The following is a 14,309-nucleotide window of genomic DNA, read 5'->3' as shown; positions in this document are numbered from 1 at the left end:
TTTTAAATTTATTAAATTTTCTTTCACTTTCTTTTTATTTGCATGTTTTCTTTCTTTTATTTTTTTCAAATTTTCTATAAAATAAATATATGGTTAAAGAAAAATATGAAAAAAAGAAAAACTAAAAAAAATTAAAATATATTTAAAATTTTGTAAATTATTTCTATATATATTTTTCACACTCATTTTTACTTGAAGCTTTTATAGGCCAATGAACTATCTCTAATTTGATGTATAATAAATTGTTCATCATTTTTTAACAAATAAATGATGAATGGGTTAATTGGTTTAAGGGGTCAAAATAACCTCATATTTGCAAATATAACCCACCAGTCAAAAAACAAAAAAGTTGACCCGATTGAAACAAAAATGTTCTTTTTTTTTTTCTCTCCAACACACAACTTCTCATCTTCTGCTTCATTTATAGAACGACTCCTCATATTTTCCAAAAAAAATTCTCTAATCATCTTTTTCTACTTCATTATCTTATTTTGGTGTACAAAATGGAAAGGTCATCATCTCCTCTTCCGCTTCATTTATAAAACGAGTCTTCATCTTTCATCATCTTCTTCTATTTCACTATCTTCCTTTGATGCACAAAACGAAAATCTCATATTTCCTTCAAAAACCCTATAAAATTTATCGTCTATCCTCTCATCATCTATTTCATTACGAATCCTTGGAAAAATTGTTATTCTATTTTTTTCAAGTTATTTCATATTATATCTTCAAGTACGAAGAAAACAATTAGTTCATTGAAGAGTGATAAAAGAAAAATATTTTAAAAAATGGCGAAAAAGCAAAAATGGCAATTGCGAACATAAAAAAAAAGTGAAGCAAAGGAAAGCGAAGCTACTGAGCAAAAATCCCAATTACCAACAAAAGAGACAAGTGATTCTGCTAAACCGGTGAGTGTAGTGTTCACATTTGTAGTGTTATACAATAATATTTGAGTATGGTCAAGTTTATTAGTTAAATGCACGAAGAAAAATTTAGGATTTATTGAATTGTATTCAAAGTATAAAATTGTTATATTTATAATTTTTTTTAGTTCTCCATTGTTATTAGTTATGTATTTTGAGTGAATAAATTTAGGTTTGTTAGCTGATGTTTGAAAATATTTGGGAACTATTACAGTGTGTTGAAAAATAATAAATTGCGTATTAATATTGTTTTAGTTTTCTGTATTATTATCAATCATGTGTTTATAGTGAATTAGATATATTCAATGTAATAACATCTAATTAGGGATAAGTTTGCACATAATTTATGAAATTTTAGGGACTTTTGGAAATTTTAGGGGTATTATACAATGGTGTTTGAGTAGGTCTATATTCTTTACTTGATACTTTTAAAATTTTGGGAACTATTGAATTGATTTCAAAATAACATATGGTATATTTATAATTTTTGTAGTTATATATTGTTGTCAATTATGTATGTAGAGTGAATAAAAAATATATAATAATTTCATGCAATGACATGTAATTAAGGATAAGTTTTTAAAGAATTTATGAAATTTTAGGATTTTTAAACTTTTTAGGGATGTTATGTAATGACATTTGAGTAGTGTTAAATTTGTTAGTTAATGATGTTTTTAAAATTTTGGGAACTACTGGAGTGTGTTAATCAGTTATTGTATAATATTTATAATTTTGTATTAAATATTTACTAACTTTATTTTATTTAAATTATGGACTACTACTCCCTCGACATGTTTTAAAGTTAAAATACCTATAGAAGAGCACTTCCCATCAAAGGTTGCATGTCTATCACACCTGAGTGTAATGGAAAATATTAAAAAGAAACTCAATAAGGAACAATTGGAGAGATTCAAGGATTCTTGCTTTGACCATTTTTTGCTTATGGCATAACTTAAATTTTCCACTCAAATTGTGCACCACATGTTATTACGTCAATGTCTTATAAAGAAGGATGATGAAATGTGGTTTTTAGTAAATTCAAAGAGATTAAGATTTGATGAAAATGAGATTGGATTAATCACTGGTTTAAGTTTTGGTCCTATTCCTCAGCATGAGGAAACATCAATGAGAATAAGGGATGTTTACTTTAATAGTGAAAACAAAGTGCGTAATGATCAATTGGAGAAAGTTTTTCTTTCTTTTGGTGAAGTGAAAAAAAAAACAAAAGAAAAATGTTGATAATCTTAAAGATGAAGACATGGTGAAATTAGTCTTATTGTACTTTATTGAGCATGTTCTACTTGGGAAATAAGGGAAAAAATTAATAGACATGCAATGGGTTGGTCTTGTTGATTGTTTGAAAGTTTTTAATAAGTATCCATGGGGTAGGATTTGTTATGAAATAACAATTTATGGGATGCAACGAGCCTTGGAGAACCAGGTGACAAAACACCAAGGTAAAAATGAACAAATGGGTAATATAACACATCAAGCATATAGTCTAGTTGGATTTCCATATGTCTTCCAAGTTTGGGTGTATGAGACTATTCCGATTATCGGAATGAAATATGTTAATCATGTTGCTAAGAGTTGCCCACGAATTTTAAATTGGATAGTTATTTCCACACTGATGTTCACCAAGCTCCAACAAATATTTTTGGACTGCAAAGTGAGTAATTTTTTTTACCATATATTTTGATAGTGTTGTCACTTACAAATATGTATATGTCTATGTTTGTTAATTAAATTACTTAACTTGAATTCAATAGTTATCTTTGTGTTCGCTGCTTAAACCTACTCCAGATGAATGTTAACAAGATTATTACAAGTATTTGAATAAGTTAACGTCAGTGAATGGTGTTCCTCCATAAATTTTAAGCCAACCAACAACCCCAGAACATGATACTATGGGTGACCTAAAAGATGAAGATCACCCGATTGAAGTTATTGCATATGTTGCTGCTACAATGGAAAACAAGAACAAAAAGGATTATTCTATCCTACCTTCAATTGAGGTAACTTCACTGTCATACATTCATCTATAAATGTCATTTTTAATGTTTCAATTATAATACAAAGTTCAAACAAAAATTCAAATTGAAAACTTAACCGAGGTTAAGTTAATCATCAATAAAACTTAACCATAGTCAAATGAAAGTTACTTTGATAAACATAACATAACTATTATAAGTACACATCAATTTTTTTTTTTAAATTATGACTATAATTTTGGTGTACAATGATGTATGAAGAATTAATGTTTCATTTGTTTATAACATGTGCAGAATCTATGGATAGAGTTCATAAAACATATAGAAAAGTTTGAATCAAATTTCAATTATTAGAAGAAAAAACCAAAGGAAGTGAACAGAAAGATTGACAACTTAATACAACTTTTATTGGATGTTAGTGATATATTTATTGAATTTTATATTTTATTCAATCAAATTATGTATTTTATTTATATATTTCTACTATCTTATTGTATGGTGCATATCTTATTAGAGGTGAAATGGCAAAATGAGTCATGTGCTACAAATAATACAAAATTTTCAAAATCTGGTACAAAAAGAAAATATATTGGTATGGATTTTAATTCATTGGATGACAAGTTTGAGACTCTGATGGAAGATAAGGAGGATGAGAACCATGACCATATAGATGTGAAGACCAATATAGAAGAAATAACAAATATTATAGCTGCAGAAAAACACATAATAGGATGGAGAAAGACGATGATGTGATTTTTGATCAAATTGTTGATATTGCCAAATTATTTGATACCCCTACTGTATCAGACAACTTTTCGGTTTATGTATTTCCAAAGCAAGTGTCCCCCACTATATTTAAGCAAAGATGTGAGTTGAAAAAGTCCTATTTTTGCAGCCTCATTTCACAGACCCTACAAAGAGAAGAAAAAATAGAAAGGAAGGGGAAACAACATCTGACTTTAATCATTTGCAATCTATTTCTGAGAAAGCAAGATAAGTCTTTCATAAGTGGTTGAGTCTTCAACAAGGGTAATTATCTTTACTTTAAACTTGTAATAGTTTTTTTTTGGCAACTTCTTTGCTTGATCATGGTTTTTTTTATATATTATTACAATAAAGTTTAAGGTTGATATTGATTACTTGCATGCGGACAAAGAATGGTTTGAGTCACTAGTTCAACATGGTTCATGGCTCAAATACACGGTTTTTAAATGTTCTTATTGTGTTTGCTTTTACTTATTAGTATATTGTTATTATAATGAAATAGTATAACTAATGTTTTTCTTTGTATATGTTGTCTAGCATATTGATGTTGTTTTCTACTTTTTCCGTAAGCAGGTAATAGAAAAGCCCCATGCATTTTCTCAAAATTTTACCACCACAAATATAATGTTTTGGGTATGTATAGTTTATTTTTACTATTGACCCTCATAATACTAGTTAAATTATGGTAGTTTAACTATTCTTTTTTACCTTTTCTTATATAGCAAATGTGAAAGCAATGTGGGAGAAGCATGCTAAAAAGTGGAATCAATTCCAAATGCAAGCAAATGATATTCTTGTTGACTATGTTAATGGGCTTCACCCAACTCCTTCCATGAAATTGTCTGAGGTGGACATCGTCTATGTCCCTATTAATGTCCGAAGTATGTATTGGGTCTTGGGAGTAGTTCACCTTTCTCAGAGGAGAATATCTGTGTATGATTCATTGATAGACATTAATAGTGATAACCGACTAAAAGGTGCCATAATACCTTTAGCTAAAGTATTACCGCGTATTTTGCATACTACATCATATTATGGGAAGAGCGGTGATCCTAAAAGTGAAGAACAGTGGGACATTGAATGGTTGCATGATGTTCCTCAACAAGAGTATGAGTAAGTAAACAAATATGCAAACTTCATTTTATCATTTCACCTTTATACCTTATATAGTAAATTTTTTTTAGCCATCTTAATTTTGATTACTTGTGTTTCATGCAGTGGTGATTGTGGGATATTCCTGATTAAATATGCAGAATACTTAATACATGATCATCCATTTAGATCACTGATCGATGCCCGCATTGATTGGTTTAGAGAGAAAATGACAATTAAATTGTTCTACTTCAAAAATTTACCCATGTAATGGGTTTCATTTTGATTATGTAAAAGGTTTATATGTTGTTGTGTGTTGACTGTTATTTTAGATGAATTTGACTTGATGCTCAAAGTTACAATTTTTGTAATGTAACTATAAATGTCAACTTAACTATAGTTAAGTTATTTGTTAATGCAACTCAACAATTGTTAAGTTCAGGTGAATATTCTGAGTGCGAATTTAACCTCAATTAAGTTTTTTATTAATGCAACTCAACCATTGTTAAGTTTAGGTGAAAATTCTAACAGTGAACTTAACTGTGGTTGAGTTATTTGTTAATGCAACTCAACTACGGTTAAGTTCAGGTGAAAATTCTGACTATGAACTTAATTGTGGTTAAGTTCTTTTTTAATGCAACTCAACTACTGTTAAGTTCACGTGAAAATTCTAACTGTGAACTTATCCACAGTTAAGTTATTTGTTAATGCAACTCAACTACTGTTAAGTTCAGGTGAAAATTTTAACTGTGAACTTAATTGTGGTTAAGTTATTTGTTAATGCAACTCAACTATTATTAAGTTCAGGTGAAAATTCTGATTGTAAACTTATCAAAAGTTAAGTTATTTGTTAATGCAACTCAACTACTGTTAAGTTTAGGTGAAAAAATGAACAAAGAACTTAACCATAATTAAGTTATTTATTAATGCAACTAAACCATTATTAAGTTTAGGTGAAATTTATGACTGTGAATTTGCTTACCATCATTTGAACTTTCCATATGGATAAATCTTTTCAACTTATTTTGAAGGAACTTTTCACTTTTTCAGAACTAACAATGGACTCTCTATTTTTAACCTACAATGTTGAAGTCAAATTTTGAATTTTCAAGAAATAAAAAGATAATAATAAAAAAAAAAGAAATTATTGATTGCTTACATTTTTTTTCATATTTTCGTGACCAATAATGAAGAAGAGATGAAACAATGGTAAGAAGTTAAACTTGTTCTCTGCAGGAAAAGAGAGAGAAAGAGTAACTTATAACCAAATAAAAAAATTAGAACCTAATTTGCTATAAAAGGAAAAGTTGTTTTGGAGGGAAAAATGAGGGTGGAAAGAGAAATGAGAAGTTATATGTGTTGGAAAGAAAAAAGAAGGACATTTTTGTCTCAACCAGGTCAACTTTTTTACTTTTTAACTGGTGGGTTATATTTGCAAATATGAAGGTTATTTTGACCTCTTTAACCAATTAACCCTAAATGAATTGATTCAATAATAAATATACATACATACGAAAGAGATTTTAAAACTCTAAAAAAAAAAATTAACTTTCCTAAATATTCTAGCCATCAAGAACAATTTTTTAAAGTACAAAGTACATTTTTAATAAATATTTTATATTTTATATAAGAATTTTTATTTTAAAAAAATATAATTTTTTATCTTCTTTTATCCCTTTAATACATGCTAAAATTGAACGATAAAATTCTAAGATTTGAACATTTTATCCCAGCTGAGAATATTTAACGTTCGAAAGAACCATTCAATTTATCCAACTTTGGGTCAAAAAATGTAACTCCTCCAACCTCTAATCCATCCTCTAGTGAGAGAGTCAAGTCAAGGGCGTTCGTATTTGTTGGTTGCCAACTTAGGCTAGTAATGGAAGACGAATTTAAAATCCTTTTTTTTTTTAATGTTGAAGTCTAACTCACTGTTTTTGGAATGGTCAGACTCAATAATAATGTTATTTTCTTTTTCTTTATTTTAATCAAAGAAGAAAATGTGCAACACGACAAAATGTGTATCAGAACGGAGAGGTTTGTTCAAATTTCACACTTCCAAACCAAGTCAAAGTTCCCTTTGAATTTTTACAACAGAAGTACAGTTAAGACTTAAGAGGCGAGTGGAAAGAATTAAAACGAGAGTTGGATTCTTTGACTGAATGGGGGAGTGTATATCACTATTTTTTACTATTATTTTTCACGGGTATTAATAGAAATTTGAAATAAAATTATCTATTTATTAAATATACTTAAATTTTGAAGAAAATAAAATAAAGAATAAATATAAAAGAAAAGAAAAACTAAAGAAGAATAAAAAAAATATATTTAAACTTAATAAATTATTTTTTTTTATTTCTTCAAATTTATTTTTACTTATTTTTTGTTATTATATAATAATTAAATAATTTAAATATATATAAATTTATGAAAAATTTTAATTATATATATATGTATTTGTTGTGAAACCAAATATGAAAAAAAACTATTTTTTTTAATAATTTTTAAGAACCAAACTATAATTTTTTTTGACATCTAATCCTTTAAAAGTGATGGTACGGAAGTAATGGATAGAAAAATCATTATTGTTTTGAATGAAATAATAAATAATAATACGTTGTTTTATTAAAAATTAACATATATAACAAAATTTGTAAGAAAATATATGATACGTAAAACACATTTAATATAGTAATCATATGGCATAAATAACGATATATGTATAATTATTATTTTTTTTTGTGATTTAATGAAATTTGAAAATTAACATATTTATATTTTTTTATTTACTATTATTTACTAAATGTTTTTTATACATTTTAAAAATAAAAAATAAAATATGGTAATGAATTGTATATAAAATCTTAGGTGGGTATTTGACAATATCATCTAGTGATTTTTATTTCAATTTTGATAATTTTATTTAAAAACCAATTAATATTCATTGAGGGTAGTTCAATCATTTTGGATATCACACCCCACTTCTAAATATTATAATTTAAGTGACCCATCATCAAGTTTAAAAAAAATCGATATTATTATGCTCCAGCATAAATAAATATAAACTCTTACCTAAAAGTGTCAGTTTACTTTGTTTTTTAAAAATTACTTTTAAAAAAATTTATAGTTTGAGTTAATAAAAAATATAATATTTTTATTTTTTAAATAATTTACAACGGTCATTATCCTTAGAAAGCATGAAGTGTATCAAAATGGTGCATAAAATTATATTTTTAATATTTTATTTTTTTTTATATGTATGATATTGAAGTTTTGGGTTTAGAAAACACAACATAGGATTACATTTGCATGCATTGTATTATTAAGGTCTAATTTTTTATTGTGATATACCCAGTTTGACCCCTCTCCCCTAACCGGCCAACTGGTCGCATTTGTAAAGCAAAAGTCGTCACTTTGATTTCAGTAGCTACCTTTTCTCCGTTGATTAAATTTTTTTAGGACCGTTCATTGAATGTGAGGAAAAAAGACAAATAGATTTTCCATTTCTTGAAATCTCACTTTCAATTCAAATTTATGGTGTAATGTGTATCCCATGTTTTGTGTTTTGTCGGTTTGAAAAGTCATTTTGAATTATTTGATTTTATTATTTCTCAAAATTATTAAATTATTGGATTTTTGTCATATCTTATCATTTTGTTGAGAGGGTTAACAATATTGGAAATTTCATTCACAACTACGGGCTTTGCCTCTCTAATTTATTTTATCATATTAAAAGATTACTTGACAATATTTTTTAAAAAACTTTTGAACTTAAGTGTTTTTGAAGAAAAATCTTTTTATAGCGTCATTTAAATGAAAATTTGATAAATAATTTTTTTAAATACACTTTCAAAAAACGTATATTCCACTAAAAATATTTTTGTATAAAAAACTGCTCAACGCACTCTAAATATGTTATTGATCATCATCTTTTTTTTCTTAACACATTTACTTTAAATAATTGAATTAACACATTTACCTTTATTAACTTTAACCTATAATTTTCTCATTATTTTTAATTTATATTTATTTTCATTAATTGTAAGCAATAAATCTATTTGTGGAACATTCATATAAAAATAAATAAACTTATTTATAAAATATATGTACTTAAAATATTATGATATGTAATATAACTATAGAATATTTATTATAAAAATGAGTTATGGATGTAAAATCATAATTTTAAAATTTATTTGTACTAGTGTAAACAAGTTGAGGTTAAAAAAATTTCATATTAATAAAAAGTTAATTATTTTGACTTAAAATTAAAAATAATTTTCAATTATAATATTAAGTTATTTTATTTAATATTTTTAATTTATTTAATAACTTAAATTAATATGAAGTCACTAAATTGATTTATCAAACACACTACATCTCTAACCTTTTATTTTTATTCTTTTTTCCTCAAAGAAAATTTTAGGTAAAAAAAAAAAAACAAATTTCAATTTATTTTTCTTACAAATTTTCTTAATTCTCAAGATAACACATAATGAAAAAATAAAAATAAAAACTAGAAATTACAATCATTTTTAAAATGTTAATATGAAATAAATAAAAAAATTTATTACATAAATATTATTTAAAATGTTTTTTCATGAAAAATAATTTAATTTTGTTCCTTATACCTTGAAACATATCTAACATTAACCTGTGCTATTTTTACCTTTTTGGCATAAAATAAAAAATAAAAGTGGATTAAAGAAAATAAAGGAGGATGGAGAGAGCATCGCGTCATTTGACACATCACGTGACACCGACTTGGCCAAACTAACAATTTTGACCAACCAATGAGAACCGGCCACTGGACGGTGACGACCATAAGGCAACCAAGAACTTGAGGAGACTCAGAAGCGACTCGGTCACCAGATCTCACCTCAGCCATAACGTTTCAACGTTGAATTATTAAGCATTCAATTAATCTAATCATTAGTCCCCAGAACCGGCAAATAAACACCTTCACAACGACGCCGTTTCATTCGAAACGGCGTCGTTAAATTCGTCTTCCAACGGTCTATAAAAACAACCTGTCTTCTTGGGGACGATTCAGAAAGAAAGAAAGAAAAGGATACCAGAGAAGGAACCGAGAGACAAAATGCAGTGCGCTGTGGCTGTAGCGAGCTCTCCCGTGTTCTCACCGTCCAGGGTTTCTTCAGTCTTCTGCAAATCATCGGTTTCGTCTCCCGACCTTCGGAAGCTTAATCTCCTCCGCTCTCCGCCACCGTTGACACCCTCATCGTCACTGTCGTTGCCGGCGTCTCCGAGGCTACACAAGCAGGAAATTGTGCACAAGGAATTTCAGGAGGGGTTGTCGGTCGCGCCAACTACGGCTTCGAAACGGAAGAGGCCGGCGAAGTTGAGTATTCCGATGGTTCCGGCGTGTTGCTTCGCGGTTGATTCCCCGGCGAGAGTGGAGAGGTTGGATGAGGTGGAGGTTGAGGGGGAAGGATACTCGGTGTATTGTAAGAGAGGGAGGAGGGCTGCCATGGAGGATCGCTACTCGGCTGATGTTGATCTCGGAGGAGATTCTAAACAGGTAATTTTCCATTTATTTACCTAGAAAAATGATGTTTTTCTCCTTTTTTTTAAATTTTTTATTTCTTATATTTGAATTTGCTTCGTCCTGAGAATCAAATTCTGTAAATGAATACGGATGTATTGGAATCTTAGTTGAAGTTGAATTTCGGATGAAACCGAGCTAATTGAAATTGATTTAGGATGAAAACAATTTAACTAACCATGGAATAGGTGGAATTTCAATGGCATTAATTGGGGGATTCTGATGACAAATCATGGTTTCGAAGTTCAGGTTTTCCTATAGATACCTGTAGATTTTGAAGTCAATGGTTCAACAAGAGTTTGGGTGGTTGAAATTACATGGGAAATTAGTAAGGTGTTAAAAACTTGAAATTCAAGGCAAGATGCTATAAAACTAAGAACCCTCGTTGTATCTTATGGGTGTAGAAAGCATAAGTTCATTTTTGTTGGAGAAGTAGCAAAGCTGTAGGGCATTACCTGTTCCTGAAGAATTTAGAATGATTCAAAGTTCAAAACATCAAATAATGTTATACGTGCTTTTATTTATGGATCATGTTTTAGAATGGTTCATTTTTTTAGTCCTTGGAACTTGTCTTGATCATGTTCTGTAATTACAGGCTTTCTTTGGTGTTTTTGATGGGCATGGAGGAGCAAAAGCTGCTGATTTTGCAGCAAAAAACATTACTAAGAATGTGATGGCTGAAGTGACAAAGAAAGGGGATGAAGGAATCGAGGTGGCAATAAAAAATGGTTACCTGGCCACTGATGCAGAGTTTTTGAAGGAAGATGTTAGTGGTGGTTCTTGCTGTGTGACTGCATTGATTCGGGAAGGTGAACTTCACGTCTCAAATGCAGGTGATTGTCGTGCTGTTATGAGCAGAGGAGGAATTGCTGAAGCCCTCACATCTGATCACCGACCTTCAAGGGAAGATGAAATGGATAGGATTCAAACTCTGGTGAGCTGCTATTCTTTTTCCACTTGTGCTGGGATTTTAGTATAAATTGTTGCACTCAGACTGATGAGTTTTTTTCCATACCCCTTTTGTAGGGTGGATATGTGGACCGTTGCCGTGGTGTTTGGAGAATACAGGGCTCTCTTGCTGTGTCAAGAGGAATTGGAGACAGAAATCTTAAACAATGGGTAACAGCAGAACCAGAGACAAAAAGTTTAAAGATAAAACCCGAATGCGAGTTCTTAATCCTAGCTTCTGATGGCCTATGGGACAAGGTAAATTACCCTAATCGAGTTCTTCTATTTGTCTTCTCCAAAAGTAGAGACTTATTCCATACTGAAATTTGAAGCCTTTGGCACTGAATGATGTAATCATTTTCCTCTTTTTCCAGGTTACAAATCAGGAAGCAGTAGATGTAGTCCGGCCTTTATGCATAGGAGTTGATAAGCCAGAGCCATTTTCTGCTTGTAAAAATCTTGCTCGCCTGGCAATAAGGAGAGGCTCCACGGATGATATAAGTGTGATGGTAATCCAGTTAGGTCACTTCCTTTCATGATTCATCCTAAGAGGAAGGAAATTCAGAGGAGGACAAGTTGATTTTGTTTTGCCTTGGAAGCTAGGAAGGTAGGAATTTTATTGATGTTCCTCGCCATCCTGGAGCTGTTACCAGTAACGGTAATGGTGGTGGTTTTGCAGCGATAATGACCATGTACTAACAGCCTTCGATTGTGAAATTGTCAAAGCCGCCATGGGTAGTTTTTGAAATAACTGTAAATCATCCCCATTCCAAGTGAATGGATTACTAGTAATTATTAACTTACCTAGAAACACTTATTGAATCAAATTTTGAATTATTTGCATGATAAATGCTTGTGTATCCACCAGGGTGAATGTTGTTTTATAGTCATTTGTATTCTTTGCTTTTGATGTGCACTTTCTGTTTCTACCCTTCAGGCCATTGAATAGATTCAAGAAACAGAATTTGTTTGGATATGGCCACTAGAAGAAGAATTGGCTGTCTCTTGATTGATCACTTTCTTGCTTTGACTTTAACTTTAGGAGGAATCGCTTGTTTACCACACATCGTTTATTTCGACGTATGCTTTTGTTTGGTAATCGGATACTTGGACTTGGTCAGTCTAGTTAGGCAGCTGGCCCATTGTCTACTTCGATGTTGGATACAGGGTGCCTAGAATGGAGAATCTAGATTTACTTGGTCAACCATACAAAACCCAAAGTCGGAAACCTATTCAAAATTTGTCTCCCTGGTCAGTATTTTAAAATTGGAGAGCATTTTTTCCTGTTACTATTTGGAAGTGTTTTTAATAAAAATATATTTTTTTTTCAAAAAATATTGTAAGTATTTTTTTTTGAATTTTTAAAAATATTTCTTAAATTTTTCTAAATACTTAAACTTTTTTTTTTCAATGACACTTTTTAAGTTAAAAGTGTTTTTTTTTAAATATTACCAAACTGATGCTTAATTACCTTACCTATAAATCAATTGGTTGTCAATTAAGTTAAATTGATCATTTGCACGTGATTCAATGTCATATTCATTCACACTCATTTTCAATGTAACTATTCAAAGGGTCACAACGGGCTTAACCATTTTATATTAACGTGGTGTTTGTTTTTTTTACTTTTTGCTGAAAATAAATTGTTTTTGGAATTTAGGTTGTTTGTTTTTCTATTTTTTCTTAACTTATTATAAACTTTCTACTAAATAGAAAAAATCAAAATATGTATATTTTTTAAATAAAAAAATAATATATTGATTTTTTTTTTACTTTTTACTACTTAATAAAAATAAAATACTAAAAAAATAATAATTTAATATTTAATATTATTAAACATTAATGTTCTACTTATAATTAAGTGAAAAACACAAACACCACCTTAGAATATCCATTCAAAGGCTTCACCTTCGTTAGCTTTCCATACCCATCCCGATATGATTTCTTCGATTGCCATTTTCATGGGGAGCAAAATTATTATACGCCTAAATTTATCCTTCAATAGCTTCTATGTTTTGAATTCATAACCTTAACTCTAATACTAATTATTTTTAAATAGTCAAAAATTGACGTAATAGTCAAATATATTTTATCCAAATCATAGCAGCAGCATATTAGGAAAATGATAGTTGACGATAAATAATGTTAATCCTTAGGAGAATGACAATTGAATAAATGCTCATAAGATGGATGTGTAATAGTGAAGATGGTTATGCCTCAAGACGAGTGTGTTATGTGGGATGATCATGTCTCACTGTGAGACTTCAGATAGAAAATATGACTTCATATACTTCAAAATGAAACCAAATTTCCAATTTTTCTTAGGACGGGTTCAACCAGGGGAAAAGAAAAGGACTGTACTTGAGAACAGTTGTTGATTTGATCCAAAATAAAGACAAACCTGCAATCTAATACGACAAAAGACTACATGCTTGCCCACTCACCAAAAGCCTACAAGTAGGCGAGTGGGAAATTGCGCAGTCAGATTTATCGTCCAGCACTATCCCTGAAATACCAAAATTTTCCCACGCAAGTTGATGAAAAGATCTTCGAAGAAATTCTCGCAGGAAAGCAACCTGACCATTATTCTTGGAATCTTTTATTTGAAGCCTAGCAGTGGATCATAGGTTTTGTGAGAACATGGATATGAACCGTTTTAGCGCATAATCTGGTTTAATTCTTAAGAAAAGGAAAGGAAAAAAAAATATATTAAAATAAATTATTTTACAAACTATAATTATATTAAAATGTTTTATTATATTATTTTAAAATAAAAACAATGTATAAATATATTATTTTATAAATATTTTGTTTCCATGATCCATTCATTCAATTCAATAGTGTCATGGAGTTGCATTGACCTTCGTTTTAATATTAAATTAAATCGTGATAATATAATATGTATAAATTATTAATGCAACATTTAATCAAATAAAATGTTTAATATAAATTAATATTAATGTAAATGATATTATTATTAAATAATTTAAATGTATCTATTATTGTTTATTTATTAATTTTGAAGTT

General features: G+C 29.2%; 1 protein-coding gene across 1 annotated transcript; it reads left to right on the top strand.

Moving 5' to 3' along the window:
- Positions 1 to 9,816: 9,816 nt before the first annotated feature.
- LOC117927584 (probable protein phosphatase 2C 25) lies at positions 9,817 to 12,291 on the top strand. The gene is made up of 4 exons (XM_034847178.1): positions 9,817 to 10,310; positions 10,930 to 11,268; positions 11,361 to 11,540; positions 11,657 to 12,291. The coding sequence occupies exons 1-4, from the start codon at positions 9,870 to 9,872 to the stop codon at positions 11,819 to 11,821; spliced, it is 1,125 nt and encodes a 374-aa protein (XP_034703069.1). The 5' UTR covers positions 9,817 to 9,869; the 3' UTR covers positions 11,822 to 12,291.
- Positions 12,292 to 14,309: the final 2,018 nt, after the last annotated feature.

Source organism: Vitis riparia, chromosome 13, assembly GCF_004353265.1.
Source record: "Vitis riparia cultivar Riparia Gloire de Montpellier isolate 1030 chromosome 13, EGFV_Vit.rip_1.0, whole genome shotgun sequence".
NCBI classification, from domain to species: domain Eukaryota; kingdom Viridiplantae; phylum Streptophyta; class Magnoliopsida; order Vitales; family Vitaceae; genus Vitis; species Vitis riparia.
This window is presented reverse-complemented; position numbering and strand designations above follow the sequence as displayed.

Coding starts and splice junctions, on each gene's coding strand:
- LOC117927584 (XM_034847178.1), top strand. CDS start 9,870: ATGCAGTGCGCTGTGGCTGTAGCGAGCTCTCCCGTGTTCTCACCGTCC. Junction 10,311..10,929: donor TCGGAGGAGATTCTAAACAG/GTAATTTTCCAT, acceptor CTGTAATTACAG/GCTTTCTTTGGTGTTTTTGA. Junction 11,541..11,656: donor CTGATGGCCTATGGGACAAG/GTAAATTACCCT, acceptor CTCTTTTTCCAG/GTTACAAATCAGGAAGCAGT.